Source organism: Glycine max, chromosome 7, assembly GCF_000004515.6.
Source record: "Glycine max cultivar Williams 82 chromosome 7, Glycine_max_v4.0, whole genome shotgun sequence".
Taxonomy (NCBI): Eukaryota; Viridiplantae; Streptophyta; class Magnoliopsida; order Fabales; family Fabaceae; genus Glycine; species Glycine max.
In genome coordinates, this window is record NC_038243.2 from 43094394 (window position 1) to 43112815 (window position 18422).

General features: G+C 32.7%; 1 protein-coding gene across 3 annotated transcripts; it reads right to left on the reverse strand.

Annotated features, from left to right (window-relative positions):
* Positions 1-1477: 1477 nt before the first annotated feature.
* On the reverse strand, positions 1478-18175 carry LOC100811517 (protein ALWAYS EARLY 3). 3 transcript variants are annotated; one of them, XM_014778232.3, is made up of 21 exons: positions 17985-18175; positions 16601-16698; positions 16292-16433; positions 15928-16026; positions 15660-15722; positions 14889-14966; positions 13694-13841; positions 13132-13382; positions 12664-13042; positions 11627-11704; positions 11087-11298; positions 10922-10972; positions 9179-9505; positions 8914-9092; positions 7861-8143; positions 6486-6719; positions 5032-5199; positions 4772-4915; positions 4465-4689; positions 3643-3933; positions 1478-1985 (listed from the first exon to the last, which is right to left on the reverse strand). In XM_014778232.3, the coding sequence occupies exons 3-21, from the start codon at positions 16421-16423 to the stop codon at positions 1821-1823; spliced, it is 3507 nt and encodes a 1168-aa protein (XP_014633718.1). In that variant the 5' UTR covers positions 16424-16433; positions 16601-16698; positions 17985-18175; the 3' UTR covers positions 1478-1820. The 3 variants fall into 3 exon arrangements, with proteins under 3 accessions (XP_014633718.1, XP_040873373.1, XP_014633717.1); XM_041017439.1 differs by having other exon boundaries at positions 13655-13841; positions 16557-16698; positions 17985-18174; XM_014778231.3 differs by having other exon boundaries at positions 13655-13841; positions 17985-18173.
* Positions 18176-18422: the final 247 nt, after the last annotated feature.

Sequence of the window (18422 nt, forward strand, 5' to 3'; positions counted from 1 at the left end):
AGTCTACAATGCCCACCATAAAATACTGAACGGAGACTTGGATCACTTTTCTAGGCTCAAGGAAAAAAAAAATATACGAGAGAAAAAAAAATCAAATTATATCAGTATAACTTTAATAATTATTACATTATTTTTATGACTTATATAAAATGTAATTTTTATTAATCTAACCATTAAATTATATTTACATATTATCAAAATTGTGTGTCATTTTGTTAAAATTAAATATTAAGGTAATCAAATGATTCATATTTTAATATATTTTAAAATGTTTAAATTTTGTTGATTTTAATTTATATGACTGAGGTAGCAAATGATTTTGAATTAATATGAAATTTTACATATTTAATTTATGTGAAAAAAAACTTTTAATCCAAGAAAAAGTTTTAAGATGTCAAATTACACTTATATAATTTGATTCTTCCTCGTATATATATTTGTTATGGATTTAAACAATAAACAATGTGTGCTTTGTTTAAACTTATTTCTTAAAAAAAATATTTATTTTAATAAAAATAAGTAATTTTTTTGTTTGTTATGGATTTAAACAATAAACAATGGATGTTTATTTAAACTTATTTCTTGAAGACAAGCAATACTAATTTTAATAAAATAAGTAAGTTTATTTTTTAGTGTGTCTGTCTAAACTATTTTTGTTTAAAAAAAGTTATTTTTCTTTTTTGCTTATTTTGAGATGCAAATCCTATCTACTTATTAAAAAATTGCTATTTTAAAATTATTTTTTAAAATTTTAAACAAACTGTCCCGTTATTTGTTAGAAAATTGGGTGTTTGATTTCACATAAGATTTTCTAAAATCCCATTGAAATACTAATTAATGTGATTTTAAATACATATTCAGTAATATTAACATATTTGATTTTGTCAAAGAATTGATTCTTGAGTTTAAGTAATTTTAAGTAGTTTTGTATTGGATAAATTATATTAATTCAAAATCAATTTTATTTAGCTCGTGTTGGTTTTATTTAAAATCAATTTTAACTAAAATAAATTTATTTAAAATTAATTTTGCCAACACTTCTCCAAACACACTGCTATTTATAAAAATTTGGGTTCCGGGTTGCTGAATGTAGTTTTTGCTTGGCTTCGTAACAGTTCTAAATTACTATCTACACAAGGGATGCATGAGGGAAAAAAGATAAAAGCTATGTTATCATAAGTCATAACTCAAAAGTTACACGGGAATAACAAAAACAGTCCAATTGTAATTGCACCGACCAGCATAACAAAACGAAAGACGGAGAAAAAATGTTAAAATTGGCACCCATCCACCCCGAGACAGATTTATTGTAGCTGCACCTACCAAGTTCGAAATCAAATTTTGTATCAACACTTGAATTGTTATCAATCTGAAATCGGGATGTGGAAAGCCATCAAGACGGTGAAAGAAAATATAAAGATAACAATTACAGTTTGGGAAGATACACTAATCAGCCTGTTAACATTAGGCAATAGCATTCATAAAGCTTATGGCATTTAACATTATGACATAATACATAATACACATTACTGGTTCTGAATAGGACATGCTAGTCCCTCACTATGATTTGATCTTTAAAAATATGTACATCAGAAAAGAGAATATGTAGAACCTTCCCTTTTCTTCCGGCTACAATTGTATAAACAGTTTTATAAATAGTCCCCCCCACCCTCCCCCGCGTTAATTACGAAATATCTGGGTCCCAGTGGATGTAGGTATGGTCTCACGACGCTCCATAGAGATCACGTCAGCAAGAGTTGAACCAGCCAAATACCAGAGCATTGCAGATTTACAAACAACAAAGGAGGAAAGAGTCCAAGCTATGTCGGTATGAGAGCCAATATCTGATTTCTTATGATGCCCATGCATTTCTGTATCTCACCATATACTGGAAGATTCTTTGAAGATAATGGCTGCAAACTGGTGACAGCAGAATCTAGTACCTGAGCAACATCAGCTGGGGGAAATAGTCGTTCCGTACACTTCTGCATTTTGTTTTATCAAAAGATACATTAGGGTGTACAGGTAAAGAATCTTGAAAAGGACAACTGATTGAATTATTTATTTTTAAATATTTAATTAACCTGCAATTATTAACTCTACATTCAATACCTTTTGTCCCATGTGAGCATTTAGATAAAGCTCACTTTGGGAATAGTAGCCCTATCTGATTGCTTTTATGAATAAGCAAAGCTGACAAGGGATTAAGGTTTTTTACTGAATAAAAGACAATTTGAGAATTAACAGAGGTAGTAGTAGGTATATGGTTTAAATAGTATAGAAAATAAAAGAGAAGTTTGAAATTTAAAACTTCAGTGCAAGATATTAAAGCAAATTTCAATATTGTAGAAAAGAAACGATATATTCTACCTATTATTTTTCTTTCTGAAATTCAGATAACAAATGCAATTAAATTCAATTTAGCATGTAAAAGTGCACCACAAACAAATGTATCACCTATAATGGCTCCAACTTAATATAACCAAGTCACATCCCTATCCTGATTTCCTAAACTGTTGTATTTAAAGTCATCATTAAATGAACCACTTATTTTTCAAGCTAAGCCCAGTGGCTTTTTTTACAGGATAATACAAAGTTATCTGCTCTAGCATAAATTTAAAAATGCCACTTATATATGATTGACATATGTTACAAGTAAATATAAAATCATTCATGTTTTTTCACCTAATATTTTAGGTTCATTGGTTCCTGACATGGTATCAAAGCTCTATGACCAAGTGTGGTCTAGACTTTGATACTGCTCCCATTCTTAAAAAAGGTTGAATATCAACACAAGTGGGATAGGTCTGCATTATTTGCACCTCATGCCCAAAGCATTCTTGGGTGTGACTTGTGAGGGGATTAGACATATAATATAAAACATTCACGTGTCTTCCAAAAACAAATTAAGCTTTTATGTCATGACAACATATTTGTAGGGATATCAGAAAAGTAAAATATGGCCTTTTTAGAATGCAGCAATTTCCACCTTGGTGTTTGTTCTGTCATTATGTGATAGTGTAATTGACAATTTGAAACATACATTTACTCTTCAGCATAGGTTATATCTTCTAAACTGAAATTGTACAGGAAAAATCATTTTACAACACAAGTGTGTACATCTTAGTTATCCTAAATAATGGGAGGCAATAAGTTAAATTGATTGTATTGATACTATAAAAGAAACACAGTTATTTAGAATAACCACTGCCATATTTTGTATCACCTCTTAAAGCTCTAATTTATTTTTTCTAGTTCAAAATTTAGAGTGATGACTTCAAACTAAAATAAGGAAGTTTCAGCAACTTATGCCAATCACCCTCTATCTAATGGAGAAGTCTGTCTTAACATGAATTGGTCATTTCCCATAACAATTTACCAAAAAATAAATAAATAAGTAAAGGCCACAGCACTATCTAAAAGAACATGATATGATTTAAATACATATTTTTATAACATGGAAAAATCACCGAAGATATTGTCCACAAAACAGTGAAAAACTGTTAGTGGTTACTGATTAGCATGAGTCCGGTTTTGTTGAACTACACAATGTTCAAAAGACTAAGCAACTGAAAGTAGTGAGGGCAGATTGACAATGAAAATTTTTCCAGTAAAAATCAAATTCAGTAGGATGTGATTTACCTGAATCATGAACAATGTAGCTAGGCAATGAGATATGAGTTCTGAGGGAATTTTCATTTCATTTTGATCAGATGAACTATTAAGTTCAGCATCTTGTACATGACAACTTGCCAACGGATTCAATATGTTGGCAGTCAATTGATCCTGAGAAGCCAGAGAAAAAGAATCTGCAGGAAGAAATGTTGTAGCTGAAGCAGTAGGTTCGTCCACTGAAAGCTGGCTATTGATAAAATTTATTGCATCCTCAATTCTTTCAACCTTACTTTCTGTCTTTCTTAAACTTGACATTGCCTGCAATGGTTTTTATGAGAAATTGCAGTCAAAGTACATCACTAGATTATTGTCAGCCAGAAAATTGAAAATGATATCCTGAGAAAATATCATGTTATTAATTTTTTTGGTTGAAAGGCTCATCAAGGAAGACATGAAAATCCTGTCATAAAAGTGAACCTTTAAATAGATCTGTCAGTAGGAACATTTTCATGAATATTTTGCTCAAACTTACCCAGTATTCTTGTTATATATTAATCAAATCCTTAATCTTTTAAATTTTCATCCATCCAAGTGAATTTTTCCCTAAAAGGAGACATAATAGACCTTTTATAGATGGTGGCCCAACTGTGACTATCCTGTGCAGTGTATGCAGTTCATGTTAATTATAAAAATGAGAAAAACATGAAGATCAACTATTTGGCTTTAACAGTAAATATTACTCCATAAATAACTGAGTATTAAGTGCTTTGTTTTCTTTAAGTTTGTAACATAAAATTGACTCTGAATGTTGCGTTTACTAATTAGAAACAATTAGCTTCCTTTCTTTACCTGTGTGGCTTCAACAACCATTGTTCTAGCTTTTCTTCTAGAACTTTCGACAATCTCAGCTATATGACTTTGAGATATAGATTCTTGGTTGTGGCAAGCCGAACAATTGGAAGAGCTGGCCTGACCACTTGGATCATCAAAATTAGCCAGGGGCTTTAATGACAAAACAGAGGAGCTTGCTTGATATGTGTTGCGTTGCCTCAAGCAAAACAAGGCAGAAGAAACCTGCAGAAGTGCAATAAACTCATGCAATTGTAAATTACTGGAATGAGAAGGTGTGTAGATAGACAATATTGAAAATCCATGCCTGTTCATTTGCTTCAGTTAATTGCTTTAGTACTGAAGCATAATTCCTCTTAAAAGGTTCTGAATCCTTTACTGAGTTGTCTCCATATTTCTGGCTCTCTGATACCCCATCATTCATGTGCTTCAGTTCAGACAATACACGTTCCTAAAAGTTCAAAATTAACAGCTCAAAGCTCATTTTAGAAAAGGATATTTGAAACAGATATTTTCTATTATCGTAAAATGAACAACAGAAAAACTAAGATGATTTGGGTTGTGCACCTTTTTGTCTAGAGCACAATTCAACTCTGAAATAGCTAATATGTCAGCTTCTTTTGAATGGACATGATCAAGAAGGGAAGGTCGAGAGCTTGATGCTAGTTGGGCATTACCAATCCCAATCTCACTGCACACAACTTTCAGTTGTGATTTGGAACTTGAAGAAGAAACCTATGAATTAGGGGGGGGGGGGGGGATAAGACAAGAAAACTACTAAGGGACCCGTCAGGATAAAAGTAATGAATTTATCCACCAAAGGCAAACAACTTGAGAAACATTACCATTGTGAAAAGCCAATTAAATAAAATGAAAAAATAAAGATGATTATGTTTCTAACTTTGGAGTTGACTTTTTTTTGGGGGGGGTGCTCTGGAAAGCAGGTCTCAAATTATGTAGACTCCTACAAGAACTTAGACAAATAGAACTCATTAAGTGATGGGGCCTGAGAGAGAATTGTTAGAATAGTTATGATTGGGCAGTTAAAGTTGTTAGGAGGTAGGGAATTAGCATATTAGATAATAGGAGAGGGGACATTCAACTTGTTAGCAGTTGGGAACTGAGCATTAACTCTAATGAAATAGAAACTCCTGGATGGAGAATTCTCTCTTTAAGTCTCTATAATTCAATAAAACATTACAAGAGTATTCCTTCCCTTTCCCTTTTCTATTTTTTTTCACCAGTCTCTCTGAGAACTCAGAATCTGTTTCTGGGTTCCCAACATTAAGCAAGGAGATAGACTTTGACAGTGTCTGAGTTGCACCACCTCCAAATATTCAGAGTTAATTAGGCTTATTAGCAATTAAAGATAGATACAATACAACCATATATTTCCATTTACAGAAATGAAACAGGATCCTTCTCTCCAGAATCAGTATAGCACTCAATAATGCTTCTTAGCTTCCACCCAAAGACTTCAGATGCACCAATTCTTCCTTTAGCTCAGAATACTCGTACAATAATTAATTTCTATAAGCTTGCATTGTGGGAATATACACCCAAATTATGATAAAGCAATATTCCTTTTCTTTTTACTACACTTTTTTTCTTGTTTCACTGATTGATGGCAAACAAGTTAAAAAAAGCTTATCATAGTTAAGGAAACAGAGTGTATGAACAAGAATATCATAAGCCACAAAAATTACATCCTAAAAATGTTAGAAAACATCTTTACATGATTCATTTGGCAAGTGTTTTGTGATAAATATTAAGTTCAGACTTCAGAGGCAGTGCCTTGTTCATTGACAGCAAGTCCATTGCCTTCAATTTTTATATTCCTTTCAAATATTGTCCTTTACATGATTCATTTTTAAAAATATTGTATTATTAGTTTATTTTTCTGAACTTGACCTCCTCTATAGATAACTGAACTAATGTGTGTTTTACACCTTTAAGGATTTGAAACAATCAAATCATCATCATAAAACAGAATTAAATTCCATCTCAAAATAAATTTATACCTGTTTTGATAAAGTACTTCTTCCATGCATAGTGGAAGATATATGAAGATTTTCTATGGCATCTGTGTTCTCAGTAGGGGACAATATTGTGTGCCCAGCAACCTTTCTCTGTTTCAGTTTTCCATTAGGCTTGAGCTCAATAAAGTCCTCGTTTATTGGAGCAGAAGAGATATTGTATTGTATCAGAGATGTAGGCATATTTTCAAATGGATACAAAGGCATGCAGTCAATATCCTGAGATATGAAAATGTGTCAAATTATGCTATTAACAGAGAAAACTGTGAAGTGATCATACTATCTTAGGACATCAATGGGGGTAACAAGATGAAATTAAGGTGAGATGAGCAATGCAAGTATTCAAAAACTAAATTGCAAAATAAACTATGCTTAGATTCTCTTTATAGTGTAACAATCCCTACTAAGGTTATTAAAATCAGGATACTACTCAAATTTTTTCATCAGGGATAGCAGCACCTGATCTATTGAGTTTTAGACCTTTGAGAGAAAACTAAAGAAATCTATTTTATTGATTCTGAAAACTGAAGTAACTGTTAGAGAGATGACTAATATTTAGAGTCAAACTGACTAGACTATGGTTAAGGTCCAGCTGTACCTAACTACTTACAGTTATACAAATAGAAAAGAAATTATACAGTACACTCAAGTGTATGTTGGGTTTTAGTAAACCCAAGTATACTGTAATAAAGAAAACTATTAGAGTATCCTAAGATCATATGATTTTATTGAGGATTGTAAGATCATCATAAATAAAAGGATATATACTGTTAAATTTCAATGTATATTGAAGAAACTAAACAGCAATGAATTTTAAAGCATAAGAGAAGGATAAAATAACTTAATTTGACATTACAATTTTTATTTTGTAGAATAGTACAATATAAGAAGCATGGATATGACACAGGAAAAGACACATGATATTTGACATGTGCGCAAGGAAACAACAATTTCTTTCAACAGACACCACAGATAGTGTAAAATGCATGAAATTAATATAAGATTAACTTAAAAATGCACATCTTAAATTAAAACAAGGCATCAATGCTCCAAAAGTTGGGCACTAATCATTGGAGATAAACAAGAAGATATATTCATATTGTCCAATATAGGGATTTTAATGAGATTGATCTTTATAATCACCTTTGTATTTGTCATATAACTTGCTTCAAATGCGCTCACATCTTGGCAAATTACAAATACATGTTGTAAACATCTAATTTGATGTAACAAAATGCCTATTCACGGAATCCAATTGGGCTTTAATTATAATAATAAGAACAACAACAATTTAGGCAGCCCAATACCTAAGTTTCATCATTCCTGCCATTATCATTTGTCAAAAGAGAAGAAAACATACCATGACAAATTCAACCCCAAGTTCAGGCTGGTCAAACTGAACCCTATATCTACAGTGGTCAACAGTTAGTACACTTCCATCGTGAATCTCTCTCGTCTTTGGATGAATAGCAATAACATGCTGCCCAACAATTAAAGGCTGGGCCAAATCAGTAGGAAGTCCTTCCTTGGTACCAGCAAGAATTTCAGCATAATGTGATCTAACAGATTCCCGGTATTGATTAAGTTTATGTTTTTCTTCTATCAAAAATTGCTCAGAAAATCTTCGTGGTCTGCCAAGAGAACTGCATAAGAGTAGCATATAGATTAAGTACTTTATACAGGACCACTAGGTCATAAAGCCTCTAGTACCATGTGTCCATGCCACTGACAAACTAAACCCAAAAGCTTAAACCATCAAGTGAAGGCATATGAATGCTTTTATATCTCTAATAAACTCAAGATGCACTTGGGTAAACAGCTAAAGTAAGCGATTATCCAATAAGCTCATATAATATGAGAACTTGCGTCATAAATTTAACCATGAAATTTGTTGAAATGATCTTAACAAGTGCTTATTTTGATAAGCTTCATTAAAAAGTTCACTGAAGCAAGCTAAAAAGAGCATATAGGAGTCATAAGTTATTTTCATAAACCTCAACAAACTTGTAGAATCTTTTCCAGACACCCACTCAGGGGCGGACCTATATATGTTTCAGAGGGTGCAGATGCACCCCCTCACCTTGAAAAAAATATAACTATATATATAGTGTTGATATCTTTTTGTTCCCTCTGATTTTATAATTTGAACACACTAGTTTCAATTTTTTTAAGTGTTGATATATTTTTTCATTTATTGGCTAGTTTTTCTCTTACATTTTATTATCTTTTCAGCTCATTAGATACTTTTACACTTTATTCAACTAGATATTTTATTTTCATATATATGATCATTATTAAAAAAAATTGCCCCTACAGACCCTGGATCCTAGATCCGCCACTGCACCCACTTAATCATCAATGCAATATGGTAGTATAAGATGAAGCAAAAATATAAGCATTTCGAATTATATACCTTCTAATGACACCCCACTCAATACGAGTCAATCTAGGAACATGACCTAATCCAACATGGTATAAGTACTCCACAAACTCTCTCTTTGAAAACCATGGGTAATCGATAGCACTATAAAACCACTCAAAAGTGCACCATCGCCGCATTTGATATGAAGACAGGCAATTGACAAGCTTTCCCTGGGATGACAAAAGTAAAATTAATTTTCCTAATACAGATTAAAAATTCAATTGATGCCACTGATTACAAATGACAGATTATTAACCTTTTGACTAGAAGAGCCATCTTGGAGTGAAGCAATGGATTTCTTATGTTGACTGCTAAAAATATTTCTAGACACCACCAAATCTTGTTGTACCATTGGTTTTGGTTTTTCCATCTTTCTTCTTGGCTTTCCTCTGTTTAATGGACTGCCTTGATAAGTTGAGGAAACCTTCATCAGCGAAAAAGATGAATCATCCCTTTCCCTTTTGTCATTAGTGCTTGAAGACAGATTTCCTAAGGATTTCACCCCTTTTAGTTGTCTTGAATGTGCTGTAGAAACAGATGACCTCTTACCTTTAACAATGGATTTCTTCACCTCATCAGTAGCCTACAATGAAGATAATATTTAGACACTGTAACTAGGGTTATAGAAACTGGATCAGGATATAACGAGAATAGAATATCAAGAAAAGAAGAACAAAACTGTGTTATCCCCCAAGAATGAATTGAATTACAGAGAAAGATGAGTTCTGGTTCTTCGAGGGACCAGAATCCTCCCCACAATGAATTCCCAATTTCCTGAATACCCCTTCCTAAGCCTTTCTCCCTTTCTATATTCTAAGACTACGTACAAGCACCTCTCATTCCTAACTAACTTTGCTGACTTGTGTAACTGACACAAGCATATTCCCTTTTCCCTTATTTCTTCTTTTATACACCTTTTTAATAGGGGGTCAAACCCTACCACAGGCTCATGAAAATATAGTAATATACAAGACAACCTCAAATGAATTAGTACAAGAGATACTTTTGGGCAAAGTAAGGCAGTATCATAGATTTAGAGGAAGCAAAATATAAAAAAAAAAAAAAATAGAAACAAATTAAAAGCCAAAATAGAAAAGGAAAGCATGTATAATACATTTATAATAGAACACAATATATAAAACAAGATAGATAGAGATGTAATTTTACTATTAATGAGCTTTCAACTAACAGCTTAAAGCTTTTGCTTTTTAGGCAAAGGCTTGTGAATGTTTTTATATAACATGTACCCTAACACAGCTCTCCTAAAAGCTTAAGTAGTTAGGTAAATGCTCATTAGTAGTTTTATACTTTTATTACATCTTAAACAATAGGCATGCATAGAAGTTTTAATGTTTAAAGAAAATATAATGGGTTAGGAAAACCAATTTCATGGCATGTGCTACACCAGGCTAGGAAAAAAAGAAAATACTTAAATGAGCCAGAGATCAAAGAAGCCATTGTGAAACCATACATCTAAAATTAGTGCTTTTTTTTATCAGTGCTTTTTTTTATATATGTTTACCACTAATAAGTGCAAAAACAATTAATGATAAATGCATGAGTTGTGAACATTATCATACTTTCACAAAATATCGAAAATAAAGTGAGAAGACAATTTGTCACCAACTGAGACTGGATGGCATGTTGTAACACAAATGCAAATAGCCAGCACATACAAACACCCATAAATTGGCTATAACACATTTGATCCTTATACTTCGACTTTACTTTCAAATTGCCACCTTATAAATTTATATAGTTATATTTTAATTTTTATCTGTACATGACAAATATTTTCAATTGGTTAAATTTCAATTGGAATTATCACATTCCAGAAAGAAGTCCCCTCAAGTATTACAAGCAAGACTACTATTCTGTCCAAAATTAACATTTCAATCTGAAGTTACACCCAATTGAAAAAAGAACAAAATAAGGACTTAGAAAGAAATAAGAGCCAAATTATATATCATTCTGGCTTTAATAATCAATAACTGCACACCTTGGTTTTCAGGGAACCACATAAATGCGAACCTGTATGAGTTTCATCATTCTGCAACAAACAAGATACATCTTACTTGCATAGCACAAGTCAAATATCACAGAAAATATTAAACAAGGAACCATAAACATTGCAATTGAATGCTGGAAAATAACCAATTCCTACTTTCAAGTTAAAAGATTTTTGTTTCCTTTTCTTGAATCCTGCATTAAGCTGGTGTGCTCCCTCTGCTTCAGGAACAGCAGCTCCATCATCAGAAAAAACCTTGCCCAATTTATTTGAAGCAGTGCTTTCAATCCTAGGAAATACTTTATGTGTTTCCATTTTAGATTCATCAACAACATCATGGTTTCCTTTGTTGAACTGTGCAGATGACTCTGAGACACAGAAAAGATTTAGGCAATCATAAAGTATGACAAAAAAGGATTTTCCATACAATAAACAGATATTTTCTTTGGCAGAGGTGGAAAGAACTCAAGAATGACAAATTGCAACAGATATTATGCCATTTTATGAATTTTGTTAAGCATATTGCAGGAAGAAACAGAATAGAGAAGTAAATTACAAGGTAAAACATTGCAAAAGGAAATGAAATTTAGTCCTTGCAATTTTATTATTTATTCAGATTGATCTACGGGAGATGGGAGAAGGAATAGTTTAAATAATATTCTAACATTAATATGTTGATAAACTTATATGTCTTACCGGTATCAGGGTTCGTTACTGGCAGCATCAAAGATAAATCAGCCAAAGTTTTCAGAGCATCAAAAGCAGAACCTTCATCTACAAAGAGAGAAGTAAAGGGAAGGGAGGAGGATGATAACATTAATAAAAATTGCACTATGGGTGGGAATAACAGGAAAAATTTGAAGCCTGGAAAAGTGGTCAGGGGAAAAGTGTACAAGACATACACTAATACGAATTACAAAATTCAAACAAAATGTATAACTATTCTCATCAAAAATAGTTTTAAGGTCTAACTAGTATATAACAGTTTAAAGTTTAAAAGAGTATTGTGCTAGAGGTTGCATCATGTAAACATCAAATTCAATTAATCTATCTTGAATCCTATTCAATAATGAAAAGCAAAAGGAAATAGACACATAAGTTTCTTCTCCAATTGATTTTCTTTTCCTGCCCAAACATTGGCAAGTAGGCAAGTACAACAACTAAGTTCACAAAAATCATGAAACTCTTAGCTAACAACCAAAAAGGCTTAAGTAATACAAATTCACTTCATGCTGAAATCTTCCAATAAAATTTTAGGCCTGTGAATACTTCTTATGCATGTTAATATTTCAAGGACAAACAAAATGTAGCTTTCAATCCAAAAAAAAAAATGTTATAAAACAAATTGGAAGATGAAAACATATAACAAAAAATGAAAAGATATAAGCCTAAAACCAAAGAGGCATATAATAATTCAAACATCATGCTTAAATGGAAAATGTATCCTTTTATTTATCAAGAAAGAACAGCAACATATTCTGGAGAATGAGGTCCTTCTTTCAGTATGAAGATGAAATACAGTATGCTCTGCTTAATGACAAAAACACCTAATACCAATCATGTTGCCTTATTTTCAATCATTTTATCGAAGAAAACTTACCACACTTGTTTAGTAAAAAAAATTAAGCTAAGCACAAAGTTTCAGTTAGAAATAGAAAGCCATGTAAAGATACCAGTTATAAAGAGGACAACCACCTTTATGAGGAAGGGGTATTAAAGCAATTACCAAATACCTTTCTCTAACAGTAGCTTTGTACTTTTCATCCTGGAACCCTTGTAAGAGGACCTTGAATTTTTTGCATCTGCAAAATCTGTGACAAAATTTGATTTGATAAAACTAAGATTTTTACCATCATCTGTTCCACTGGAGGCTTCCTTTATGTCATTCAAATGCTTGTTTAAATTCTCTCCTGTCTCTAAATTCTTCCTGTCTTTTTTTATTTTCTTTTCTTGATTCCTTCCTCTTCCAGTATTTTCTCTACCACTCCAATGAATTGTTTTTCTAGAATAATCTTCATTATTACCTTCTGTGCTTCCTAAACTCAACTCAGAACTACCATCATCCAAGTCAGAACTGCAAAACTTGGCTCCAGCTATTTCTGATTTAGGATGCTGAAAATAGTAACTACCTGGAATAAGTATTTATTTTAAAGAAACAACAGAAAAAGACAATTGATGATGTTATAGAAATAACTTATTACCTTCTTCCCACTTTTCAGGCCCGGTGAAGGAACAAATTTTTTGTCTGGTGATCCAGAAATTTTCGAAGAGCCACCTCTTTGTGAAGCCTCTGTCAATGCTAATGCAACCTTATGAGCAACATCATTAGTATCAACCATTTGTTTGGAGCCCTGCCTGGCAGATGAAAAAAACCTATCCCCATTATCTTTACCAATAGAATATGAAATAGGGACTCGGGGAGTCCTTTTTCGAACAGCATGCAGCCTAATTCCTGAAACAAAACCACAAACAACAAAAGGGAAGAAGAATTGAAGCAATTAATGGTTGGAAAAAATCCCTTCTAAAGTTCATATATACACAAAATATAAGATCTTCAAAGATAATCAGCCTAACATGTTGAGAGTAAGAGGAAAAATCTTCCAAATTTCATCAATCTTATTGTAACAATTAATGGTTGGAAACCAAAACAAAATAAATGTAGAGGTACATGAGAAAATTGAAGCAAAGTAATGTGTTCACATATATTTTGACATATTATCCTACCAGAATGTCTCTTCTTCAACAATGACAGGCAACCATCACCTGATGCAACAGAATGTGACTGAGAATGATCTGAAAAGTGCCCTTCTAATGCTTTACTGTCACTTAGATGCTTTCCCCGCAAACGCTTTTGAGACTTTTTAGATATTTCTGCATCATCATTGCTTTCTTTACCACTGTCACTTCCTCCCTGCCAATTAAAATTATTCATATTTTAATTGCTTATGAACACTGGTCAAAAACTGGCCATCTTACCTATTGCAATTTATACAAATTTATAAATATAACCAGTGCCCACCCATAATAATTGAAGGAAAGTTGTCTTTCATTCATTGATTTATTTTCTGCCCGGGGTTGGCAGAGATTCCAGATTAATAATCAAATTATTACCTCCTAAACACAGCTTTAGATAGACAAAAACTACCTACTACTTTTGTTAGAATAACAAACAGTACATGTATCATATGTTAAATGAACTCATGTGTCACATTTTAGTTTTCATATGAATTAGTATTTAGGAAGCAGCTCCCATTTACTCTTTGCCTAGGAAATACTCCCCACTTTATCTATTAAGAATCTGTATATAGATGTTCCGCATAAGAACTGAGCAACAATCAATTTTACATAAGCAATCCCACCCAATTTTTTTTTTTTTTTTTTTCCCCCCCCCCCCCCCCCTCTGTCTATTTCTCTTTCTCTCCCTTTGAATTCAACACCTCTGCCACAATTGACAACAAAATAAATTCTTTTTATAAGCAAAAGCATTATAAAAATAAATAAACTCTTAGTCTATTGGTCAGAAAACTCTGCTGGGCAACCTATATTATCCTTTTCAATTCAAGTAAACTACAAAGGCCACAGTTTTCTCTCCACTCATTGACAAGTATGTGGATGTATTTATATTGACAGAAAAGAGACTCCTTAGATTTCAATTATAACTGAGTCAAACTGAAACTGTAGAGTACTATAATTTCAATCATAATTTACCTATTATCACAGAAGTGAATGGCAAAACTCTCATTGAAAAAGAAACATAGTGTTTAAAACAATATGGAGGGAGACCACTTTTGAAATAGCACAGTTTCTTCTAGCCACACAACTTAATGCAAAAGATTTGTTATGAGGGGAAATCTTTAATACCACAGCTACCGTAGAGCAGCCACATGAAAGTTACAAAATCAGGAAGACCAATGCAAATGTTCAGTAAAACTTGCCAAAAATTTAAACTCATTCTTACCAGAACACTATAATGATCTGTCATCATTGCTATCAGTCCAACAACAGAAGCAGTACCCTCTGGAAGAGATAAATATGCCTAAAAATAAAGCCAAAGATTAGCATGTCTTAGAAACAATATACTACACTAAATAAAATCTGTACTATTGAGATTTGTCCCTTAACCAATGACATAAACTATACAAACTTCATTAAAAATTGTAACAAAAAAATCGGGGGGGATCTGGGAGCCGTGGGCTTTAACATTGGCAATAGAAATCAGAAATAACATGGTGGGGGTTATATGTATCCAGAAGAATGATTAATCACAACCTGACCCACTAGCTAGGAGAAAAGACCAACAAAAAATGAATCTTGTACTTACTGGTTGAATATTAAAAACAGATATTCATTAAAGGATTCAGCAATTTTTTTAGAAGAAATCCTGCTTCTCTCTTTTCTGTCTCCTTTTTTGTTCTTCGTATAGATATTTAAGGAGGAATTGAGGGAAAAAATAAAATAAAACATTCACTTGTTTAAAACAGAAATTATGAAGGGTAAAAAATCTTGTTTTCCATTTGTATAGAAGAAGAAACAAAATAGCTCCAGAAACAGTATTGAAAGATACAGGAAATATTAAAAAAATTACAAAGCACACCCTAAGTACATATCTCTACATGAATTTTAGTATGTGTTTTAAAATCTTTTTATTTTCATGTGAATAGTGAATACATGGTGTATGCATTTCAGAAACATCAGAAAACCAGGATGTTGAAGCTTGTACAGCTTTTACCCTGTTCATAGTGTACAGGGCCTCTACCATTTCCACAGATCTATTACGTATTGCAAGAACAACCTGTAAACATAGGTAAAAATGTCACTGAAAAGGATAACATGTTCAGTAATAATGTTGCACTAGGAAATTGTAGTGCATCAAACAAGGTAGATTCACAAAAAAGAGATAAATATGTAGCCCATTTATTAGATAAAAACATGATGGTGAGATTGGACCAATAACCTTTATTCAATAAAAAGCACCTTATGACTAAACTAGAACTAACCTTCTTCCAATCTCTCCCATATTTACGGTAAGCTTCATAGAAATGCTCAAGCTCCTCCTTATTCCATTGTGGCCCTAACATGTCAGCCAATTTTCTCTTCTGAAAATCATTGAAATTTGAAAAACAATTATAAGTTAAGAAATAGAATCCATAATGCTTGACCAAGTTAACCAAACTTTTTTCAATTTTTTTTAATACCTAACTTTACATTGACAAAATGCTAAAAAAATATTATAATGACTTCTTGAAAAGAGCACTCGGGCAAAAACAATAAAGAGCAAAGGTGAAATTTCTACCTTTGTTTTAACTCAGTACGTGTATAAGAAAAGAATTCCTTTTCAAAGACGTAAAGAAACAAACTCACCTTCTGAATACCAGGACTCGCCTTCAACCTATTTTTGCTAGCATTCTCTGCAATTTTGTCTTTACTAGATGCAGCCTCACGAACAGTAGAAAACCTCTTATTTACACTTCTAGATTTCCTAGAAGGAGCCATAACTGATTTCCTTGATTGTCAAAAAATTACCAGAAAGGAAGAGAAGTAAGTAAAACAAAATGTTCAAAACAAATACAATCTAATTAACTAAATACCTTGAACAGTTTCGTCAGGAAAAAAAATTGCATCCTACCATGAGAGAGAGAGAGAGGAGTCATAGAAAAGAAGGTTCCATACTTGAGATTCTAAAGCTGTTCAAACTGAAATGACACCTCCTTTCCCTCTACAAATAATGTTGATGAGGAGTAAAAGGTTCAAAACCCAGAAGATGCATCCTGTAAATCAAAAGTAAATAACCTCAAGTTTTCTAATGGAGAATATAGCATACTTTACAATGAGGTAGTAGTGGGTATTCACCCTAAAAAAAGTCTGTTTTGATTGCATATATAATGCAGGGTTTACGGCTACAACTATAGTGCACCATATTTCAAAACACCACGACTCAACCTATTAATGCCAAGTGCCAACTTAAGAATCACTTTAGCTACAAAAACATTTGTCTGTACTCTGTACTACATACTAGGTCAGGTGGTAGCAGAGTGTACTAAGGCAAACTACAAGTTGAACACATTGAACAGAAATTAGATTCTTAATTTAAAAAAAAAAACACTTGAGACAATAAAATCTTGACACTAAATAAATCAATGATATGTTGATACAAAAGCACTTACTTTGGCTCAATACATAGAGAGCAAAATGAATATGGAAATACTCATAAACTGAAAAGAATATAAAGATTGAATAAAAAAAATATTGGAAAGAATATATTAAAGAAAAAAAAAAGAGGATCAAATAACAACATAATCCCATCCTTTTATTAGAAACCAGACAGGCTAGTTAAGAGCTATAAGGAGGTTCTGTGGAGAGTGCATGCACCATGATGACCAACAAGGGACAACAGACCTTAGCCCGTATTGCACCACAACTTTTATTCAGAGATTTTCCAAGTCCAATCCCCACCTCCTCCATTAAAAGAAGATGCAAAACTTGTTTTCAAAATGCTGAAACACCTACAGAGAACTGCATTTGAAACTCTCTAATCTCAACCATTCCTCCTCGTTTTCAAATCACTTGCATGAACTTGTTTCACAATCTCTGGCCAATAAAAATCCAGAAACACACAAACATGCAGACACAACAGCAACTAGCACAAAATCCACACCGAAGCTTGAATTTCAATTCAGCGATAAGAGAAACGAAAAGCAGAAGTCTCAGTGAAAACGAGAAAAAGCAAAATCACAGCTCCACACTGCAGTTTCTCAGCTGAGAAAGAAAACAAAGAGAAAAAGAAAAACCAGCAAAGGCATCTGCGAAGCAGAAGAAGGAATTTAATTCAGAATCCACAACTAGAAAGGAGGTGATTCAGTTAATTTATCCCTAAGGCCCACCGAACCCCGCATTTGAGTTTAGAAACCCAAAACCAAACGGGGAATTGGAATATTCTGCGAAATTCCCCCTTTGATCTAGCAAGACAGGATCGAAATTGGGAATCCGAGGAAGAAGAAAAGCCCTCGCAAAGAGAAAAAAAACAGTGAAAGGAAGTGAAGAGAGAGAAGCTCACCGATCAAAGAGAAACTGGATTGCGAATGGAAGCTGTGAGAGAGGGATCTATCAAGTGCCAGTGAATAGAGGAGGAAGATGAACCACAACAACAACTCCCCGAGTTGTGAAATGAAATGTGATGGCGTAAACAAAACCAAATGGAAATGAAATCGGGGGTATAACCGCGAAACTTTAAAATAATAGTGCCATTTTTATTTTTTTATTTCTTCTGCTTTAGTTTCGCTCTCCGCTCTTGAATTAACGCCCACGAATTTATTCCCCCACCCTCGAATTAAATTTTAAAAAATAAAACGCCCATGAGACGAAACAGGAATTTGAGCTTTATTAACTGAGTTGAAACTTAAGCTAGTTTAAATATATATGTTTATCTTTATAATATAAAATTTACAGTTTCTTTAACACAATTTTGAAGTCAATAAAATTAATCCAGATAAAA

Bases quoted from the DNA above. Each gene is read 5' to 3' on its own strand.
- LOC100811517 (XM_041017439.1), bottom strand. From the start codon at position 16,423: ATGGCTCCTTCTAGGAAATCTAGAAGTGTAAATAAGAGGTTTTCTACT. The intron at 16,027-16,291 runs GTGAGTTTGTTT...AATGATTTTCAG, and splicing joins CGAGTCCTGGTATTCAGAAG to AAGAGAAAATTGGCTGACAT. The intron at 1,986-3,642 runs GTAAATCACATC...AACAAAATGCAG, and splicing joins CTACATTGTTCATGATTCAG to AAGTGTACGGAACGACTATT.